This window comes from Fistularia commersonii, chromosome 11 (assembly GCF_037954325.1).
Source record: "Fistularia commersonii isolate RoL2024-O1a breed Wild chromosome 11, RoL_Fcom_v1.0, whole genome shotgun sequence".
NCBI lineage: Eukaryota > Metazoa > Chordata > Actinopteri > Syngnathiformes > Fistulariidae > Fistularia > Fistularia commersonii.
The window spans coordinates 1,513,469-1,521,611 of NC_141294.1; the positions used below are offsets into that span (position 1 = coordinate 1,513,469).

General features: G+C 46.7%; 1 protein-coding gene across 2 annotated transcripts; it reads right to left on the reverse strand.

The window, feature by feature from the left end:
* Positions 1-1,363: 1,363 nt before the first annotated feature.
* Positions 1,364-7,510, reverse strand: irx4a (iroquois homeobox 4a). 2 transcript variants are annotated; one of them, XM_086155820.1, is made up of 5 exons: positions 7,191-7,510; positions 6,213-6,464; positions 5,299-5,405; positions 3,491-3,801; positions 1,364-2,593 (listed from the first exon to the last, which is right to left on the reverse strand). In XM_086155820.1, the coding sequence occupies exons 1-5, from the start codon at positions 7,233-7,235 to the stop codon at positions 1,884-1,886; spliced, it is 1,425 nt and encodes a 474-aa protein (XP_086011946.1). In that variant the 5' UTR covers positions 7,236-7,510; the 3' UTR covers positions 1,364-1,883. The 2 variants fall into 2 exon arrangements, with proteins under 2 accessions (XP_086011946.1, XP_086011947.1); XM_086155821.1 differs by lacking the exon at positions 7,191-7,510 and adding an exon at positions 6,682-6,717.
* Positions 7,511-8,143: the final 633 nt, after the last annotated feature.

The window sequence follows — 8,143 nt, forward strand, 5'->3', positions numbered from 1 at the left end:
CCCGTTAATTTACCATCGCAGTCCCTCTGTGTGTTCGTATTTGCCACGGCTGAATGATTTAGTTACCGCGTCCCTCCCTCTTTCTCTCTCACTCTCTCTCTCTCTCTCTCTCTCCGCACATCACTTAACCTCAAATAAAAAGCCACTTCGGAGGTCTAATAAAAATCTATCTTCATGCTAAATTAATTGCCCTATCAGTCAGTCAGTCAGTCAGTCAGGGTGGACTTGAACCGTTGCGCAGTAGCTCTTATTGCGCAGGCGCGCGTAAAATGCACCAAAATTCAAAAAAAATAAAATAAATAAAAAAAAAATCAGCAATCCCGCATGGACCCGCTCCGTTTACTCTACGTTTCTGACTGTTTTGTTCTTCACCCCCACACATCTCCACCCAGAACAAAACAAACACACACACACATCCAGACTGCGATATAAAGAACATCCACCCTTTTGTCCCACCATAGTACTTTTTCCTCCTATGGAAGAGAGGGAGGAGTGTGTGTTTGTGTGTGTGTGTGTGTGTGTGTGTGTGTGTGTGAGGGGGGGGGGGGGGGGGGCTCTCATGCCTCCCCATTAAAATTCATCCCCGCCCCCCCCGCGCTGGACAGAGTCCCAAGAGAGCTCCACTTTCGCCATTACTGTCAAGTACCCTTGACTCCTTTCTTTTTGCCCTTTTATCTACAACAACTAATTCGAGTTCCTTTTTGCCCTTTTCACTTTTAGAAGACGTGGGTGCCCCCTCCCTCTCTCTCCCTTTTTTTTCCCCCCTCTCTCTCTCTCTCTTTCTCAGAGAGGAATCGAAATCCATTTTTTGTCTGCTTTCTCCGTGTGGGTTCGGTCTCGGAAATTGAGGGGTTAGTGTCAAAACGTAAACTCCTCACTTTAAATTATTTCGCAGGGGCCTCTTCCTCCTCCTCCTTTATTTTTTGAACCCATTAATGGACGTATGGCGAATAACTTACCCTTTTGACAGCTGTATCATGGCCGATGTTGAGATGTTTCGATTATATCAGAGAGCAGAGAGCGGGTAAATCAATAGGCTGCCATGAAATATGACTGCGAACATCCCAATTACAGCCTGTTTAGAGGGAATTAATGAGGCAGATCTTAGATACTGATATTGTTCTGTCTTCAGGGCTGAAATGCCTCATTTTCCTCCCTGTCACTGAATGAGTTTCCCTTTTTTTTTTTTTTTTTTGATAACACGGGAGTGGTGCTGTATGACTTGGTGTCAGTTTTACTGTCTTAAAGTGAAGGGTAAAAGATTATTTGTGTCTTCTTTGCACCCGGGCAGGGCCTTGGACTTGTTTTCCAGCACCATGGACAGCAACATAACATGCTCCTCAGAAAACAGATGTTCTTTTATTTTCTTTTTTTTTCTTTTCTTTAGTGAACAACGTTGAAACGCTCTCATCCACTTCTTTTCGGAGAGCTGTGCATTTGTGAGACCTTTTTTTTTTTTTTTTTTTTAAATTCCACTTTTTTTTTTTATAGTGATACTCGATTCTCGAGTCCTAAAATTATGTTCAGTCACATTTGCATGCGAAAGGGAAAGCAAAGTCAAATTAATTATAAATATTGTAAACTTTTAGATTATTTTTCTCCCTCCTCCCCCAAGATGTAAACGTATACATTTTCACAGGGGGGGCGGTTGTGCGTGCGTTGAATTATATTCGAAAAAAGAAAAAAAAAAGCCGATCCGATTTCAAAGTTTCACTTGTGTATCGTCGTGTGTTAACACTATCCTTAAAAATGAAATTAAGATAATAAAAGGGGGAGGGGGGAGGGGGGGTGGAGAGATTTCATCCAACTCTCAGTCACTTGCAAAAACAAAAACCAAACCAAAAAAAAGTCCCTCACTTTTAGAAATATGTCATTTGGTTTCGTTAGGAGCAGAAGAGCTTGTTGATAGTTTTGGGGAAGCTGATGTCCTTGGAGGCGTCCTGGTGCTGCTGCAGCGCCGCGCCGCCCTTGTCCGCGTCCGCGACCGCGCCTTTGGTGTCCGCGCTCCAGGAGACGGTGTTGCTGGTCAGAGCCTGGCTCAAAGTGCTGTGTCTGAACACGGGGTCGTGAAAAACCCCGTCAACCCAGTTCCTCAGGGTGGTGACCGGCGAGTCTTGCCTGTTGTCCAGGCCGGCCGCGGGCGAGGTAGCGGCGGGGGACGGGGTGAGGGAGGCCGGCGGACACCGCAGCATGCAGGACGGGTAGTCCGTCTGGTGCAGGGACGTGGCGGTGTGAGCCAAAGACCAGATCCGGGGTTTGCCGTCGAGTATCTGGTGCCCTTGCTGCTGCTGCTGCTGCTGCTGCTGATTGTAGCAAAGCTTCCCCTGCGCCCTGCTGTCCGCTTGGAAATCCTCCGGACTCGCTTTCAGGCAACTTTTGCCCAAGTCCTGCTCGCCTCCGAGGCCCACGGGGATGGAGATCTTCATGGACGCGTCCTTGATGAGGTGCTCGCCGTTGCAGTCGCTCGTCGTGGACATGTGTGTGTTCATGTGGTAGCGATGCTTCAGCTCACACTCCGAGCTCTCGGACTCCAGCGCGTCGAAGTCCTCCAGGTCGCTCAGCTGGAGCTCCTTGTTCGCACGACTCCGGGTCTCTGGGAGAGGACAAGCGGCGAGACACGCCGGAAATGTCGGTCAAACTCGCCACACGTCTTTAAAAACCTCAATTGATTTCATTCAAAGCATTTTTTTTTTTTTTTTTTTGGGAACAATGAGTATTCTCGCCATAAATAACGACTTACTTCCAGACATGTGTTATTTATAACGGTTAAAACAAACAAAAAAAAAACCAATATAAATCAGTTTTAAAATCTGAACCCGGGATCAGCTAAAAGGCCGCCTATCTTCAGGAGGCCCATGTCTGTCAGACCGAGGCCTGCTCAGTGCTGAGCTTCTCACGGTGCTCGTGTGGAGTGAACTTCTACGCAGACCATCTCCTGCTGGTCCACACCAGTGATTAATGGAGATCCATTTAAATGCAAGATACAAGATGGAAATGAAAAGCAAAAAAACGTGAGGCCTCGTCTGCTTGTCATGCAAAGCTATAGAGGTTACGTTTATTTTTGATATATTAAATATAAGAAGCAGACCTGTGAGAAATGTAAAGACGAACCCTCGGCACGGATCGGATCATTTTACTGACGATGTTTATCCAAATTATGTTTGACTTGGACAGAAACGAAAGCTTTTTTTTTTGACGGCGCTGATGTAAGAATGTAAAGGTGCAGGCAAACAGTGTTACATTAGATGAAATGGTTCTTGTGCAAATTGAGATATTTCCTCTTTATTTCGGTGAAAATAGAGAAATTGTTGTTCCGATGTTCTTTTTTGACTCTTTTGAACTTCAGTCAAATAAGTTTGACTCTGCAATATTTACATTTCCGATGGTCTCGTCTCTGAGACCAAATCCACTTGCTCGGTTTGGTCAAAAACCGTAACACACTAGTTCCTCTTTATTTAACTCTGGAGGCAAAAGGTATCGTCACACTAACCATCCTCGTTGCCCTCGCTCTTTATTTGCTCCTCCGGAGACCCGTCCTCGTCCTCGTCGTATCGTTTCTCCTCCGAACCCTTGTTTCTGGGCGGCCACGTCATCTTGTTCTCCTTCTTCAGCCTTCTCCTGGCATTTGCGAACCAGGTGGAGACCTGCGTCAGGGTCATTTTGGTGATGATGGCCAGCATGATCTTCTCGCCTTTAGTCGGGTACGGGTTCTTCCTGTGCTCCTGCAACCAGGCCTTGAGTGTGCTGGTGGTTTCACGCGTGGCGTTCTTGCGCCTGGGTCCTCCGTCCATTGACCCGTATCTAGTCACGAGAGGAACACAATAGCAATGGCGGTGTCGGTTTTAAACGAGATATAGACCGATTTTCCGATGCTTTACCGGCCGCTTTGCGATTTCTAAAACGCCAATGCAGACATGTGGATGCTGCCCATGACTGCATAAAGACCAAGAAACAAATGTTAAGAACTATAATGTTGGGTGGGGAGAGTTCCCAGCACACCTTGACGCAAACGTCGGCTTCTTTCTACGGTCTACACCGAGTAAACCTCTAGTCATAAAGAAAGAGAAAATAAAGCAGTTTACATCTTTTCGAGATATTTATTTTTCATGACTAGTATACAGGCCTGAAAACTGACAAACCGTCTCTTGACTGCAGACGACTTCTTTGAAAACCCCTTTAACAACCAGCGCCGGCCTAAGAGGGGTAAAAAAGACCCACAAAATTGGGGGGGGGGGAAAACAGTTGAAATCGTCCTGTCAAGTCACCGGTATTTAAATACCACGAGGTGTTTTGTCCAGACATTGTAGTAGTGCAGCAGTGTGACTCCCAGCACAGCCACTCCCGCAAATATCATTCGTAGACCTACATTTAAAATGCACCGTTATGATTTTCACTCGGCAGTGAGCTGTAAAAGTCCTCTCAGGGGAAGGTTTTATGAGGCCTTTATTGCTCTGCATAGCTTAATGCAGGTCAAGGAGTGTTCAGGGAATCCGAAGGAGGGGAGCGCTGCACCTTTCCGTACCCCCCGTCGCTCCCGAGCCGACAAAATAGACTGTAAAATTGCTTTATTGAGTGTAATGACGAGCCCTCAGGTAAAAAGACGGGACCGGATAGCCGGGGATCGCTGGAGGCCGGCTTGTTCTTCTGCGTGTCGCTTATTCTGTTTCGCCTTAAACGTGGACCTTTTGTTCCTCCTCGCTTATTTACACTCGCCATCTTAAACGGCACAGTGATGTGATGACGGCCCGTCTGCAACCTCCTTTCTCAGTTTGCGAGACGGACGTTTTAAATTCATCTTTATGAGAATGAATGCATCATATTTAAGATCAACAAGGTTGAACCTGGTGTTTCTCTTACGGCAGCGATCATGTTTTGTTATTATTCAGGCCCTAAATTTCAAGGTTTTGCAAACAACGGTGATAGTCTTTCTTTTTTTTCCTCCAAAAGTAAAGGATCGTGGTTTTGCCTCAGATGAATTAGGTATGAAGGCGACTCTTTCCTGCCGGAGCGATCCTGTGAAATCACACCCCGCAACCCTTTACGCTTTCAATCCAGAAGCACATTATTGTTTCCTGCCTTTATCACACGCTGTCTTTTCCCTAATCGCCTTCACTACGGAAACTTGCGGAGCCGTGACTTTGAGCCGAAGCGTCACCGGATTACAGTTCTTTTCCAATTCTACCAGGGCGTCGTTTATTTTCGCATGCACATTCGCCGAAATGCACGCAGCAGCGGCGCCGAAGCCTCTCCCGCTCGTCTGAATCCCCAAACGGGGTAACATGGTGGAAAACAACATACCTGTCATACTGATACTGTCCCAGTGTAGGATCGTAAGGATAGTAGGCTGTTGCCTGTGTTATTCCCGCATGCGCAGAAGCCGCAGCATCTTTAGTATCAAACGTGCCCTGCAATCATTCACAGAGACAGCAAATGCAACTTTTGTTCCGACACAGTTTCACAGTGTGTTATGGAGCGTTTGTGGAAGGCACTTCATTTAGTCGAGCAAGGTGTAAAGCATTAAGAGCGCTCCCCTGATAAATTGCTGGAGAGTAGAGAGTAGATTAGAGTAGAGCAGCGAAGGCTGTTTAAATTACAACACCTTTTTTTTTTCCCAACTAAGCGGGGAATTTTAAAACACATGCACTAAAACGACAACATAGGACTGACGGATACGCATCGGAAATATTACTGTCAGTGTTGCTCCGAGAATTCTGAGCCGATTCTCTCACCGGCTACATGAGAACTTATAACATTTTAATAATATCGACATTTTTCTGCATGGCTCCTAGGATGCTTATAGGGTGAAGGAGAGTTGCATGTTTTGACATATTTGTGTCAAAACCCCCGCCTCGAAGGAGAGAATAATCAAATCAACATTTTCTGCATGGATATAAACAAAGCTGGCAACTTCAACACACTCCCCCAAATGTCCAAATACACTGACAGTTTGAAAAGGAGAGTATTTTCTCAGTCGTCGACTCAAATCTTCAAGTTGTAAATTGAAGCAATAAATGCAAAATCCAGAATATGTCTGGAGGACGCCTTGAACGTAACGTTTAGCCGTGAGATGGATCCACGCCGTAGGGGCGCACCGAGAATAAATCACCTGCGGGCTGGAGAGGCTATTTTTCCAGGAGCGCGGAGGTCGCGTTGGTCTCCGCACCTGGCGGCTTCATTCATCAATGCCAAGAGAGATCAGATGAGAAGCTTACCAGCGAGTAGAAAGCAGAGGCGTCCGTGCCGTACGTAACGTAATTCCCATATCCCTGACTGCTGGAGTAGGGGCTCCCGTACACGCCCAGCGCCGCGGCCGAGCTCAATTCGTGCCTCGCCGTGGCGAGCAGCCGGCTCTCGTACACCGGGCAGTACACCGGCGTCTGTCCGGACGCCGCGACCCCAGAGTCGGCTATGGATCTGCCGGTGGACTCGCAGCAAGTGGTCAGAGAGTTGGTTGTCATCAGGAACTGGGTGGGGACACGGAGGGAGAGAGAGAGAGCGTTGAAAAACAAACCGCTTTTGTGCGCAAACAGATGATGGTAAAGTTTAAAAGTTTATTTCAAAAGTGGAAAGAGCCGTGTTTTTGAAATGTGTTATTTGGATCGGTTTCAATTTCCGTTCGGAACAACAACAAGAAAATCTGCGGGATTTAAATCATACATCCGATGACGCATGGCTTTCTACCGGTAATCCGCGCGTAAAATGGATCATCTATTTGCTTTCATCCAAACGAAAACACTCCGGCGAGTGTTTCCGACACACACACTCACACACACACACACGCACACACGCACACGCACACACAGTGATACACAAAACCCACGATATTGGATGGCTCTCAGCCAGAACACCGCAGCAGCGGGTTATAGCGCAAACACTGTGCGGAACAAGTTGGCAAGAGCGTAACGACGCAGATAAACATATGGCGGACATTACACGACGTCTACTGTGTGTGGATTTTTTTTCTTCCCCTCCCACGTAGAAAACAGCGAGCGTGGTGTCGGGGGATGTTTCTGGTTTCCCTCCTCAAACCCTGCAGGAACGCGGGTTCCCAGCGGTTGTAACGCAACACCTCCCCGGTCACCCGGAGAGCGCGTAAAAAAAAAAAAAAAAGGGACGAAGCTTCCATCGACGTGTGTTTAAAAGTCAAAAACATCCCCCCGCACACGTTGGCGTGGGTTCGATGAACTTACTTGCGGAGCAGACGAGTAGGGATATCCAAATTGTGGATATGACATGGTAGAGAGGTCCCCCAATATCCAGAAATAAAGCGAGACTGAGGGTCTCCGCTCTCCTGCAGGCTGCGGCTCTGACTGGACCAATTGATCGGTCGGCACAGCTCCGAGGATGCTTATAGGGCGAAGAAGAGTTGCATCTTTAATTTGTGTCAAATGCCCCCCGCCGAAAGCCCTCTCGAAGGAGAGAACAATCTTCTCTTTTTCTTCATAAAGTAACCGACTAGAAGCAAAGGCGTGAATCAAAGTGACGCAAGCTTTCTCTGCCTACAACAGCAACTTTGTTGTCGGATACATATTTTTTTTTTTTTTTGCCTTGTCAAAAAAAGAGTAGTGTATAAGACGTCAGCAGGAGAGGCAGGTTGTTTTAAACGGCGGGGACTCTGACGTCAGAAGTTTCCCACTCCAAAAGTGATCAGACTGTAACTTTAATATGCCGTTTATTTATAAGGGTGAGGTTAAAAAAAAAACAAAAACAGCAAGACTCTTCGCAAGGAACTATTTGAGAGACAACAGGGGGGAGGGTGGGGGTGCTCTTCAACGGGGAAAATGAGACAAGGAAGTTAATTCCCAATCAATCAATTAGTCCAATAAGTGTCTGCAAGAAGCAGACGTACGCACCGGTTAAAATGCATTAGACGCAATTAAGCTCATTCCTTTCTTTCCTCTACTGTGACTCTGCTTATCTCGCAAGAGGACTAATTGATTTCTTTCTTTTTTATTTATATAAAGCAATCAGCTTGGAAATAATCTCCGCACTCGGTTGACGCTTGACATTAATCAAGGCATCAACTGCACGCCTGTAACCAGAAACCGGGGGAAAATAGAAATGCGCGACTGTATTCAAACACATCATTTCAACGTTTTTATCAGTGGAGAGATGACCTATCTGTCCATCCAGCCATGTTTTG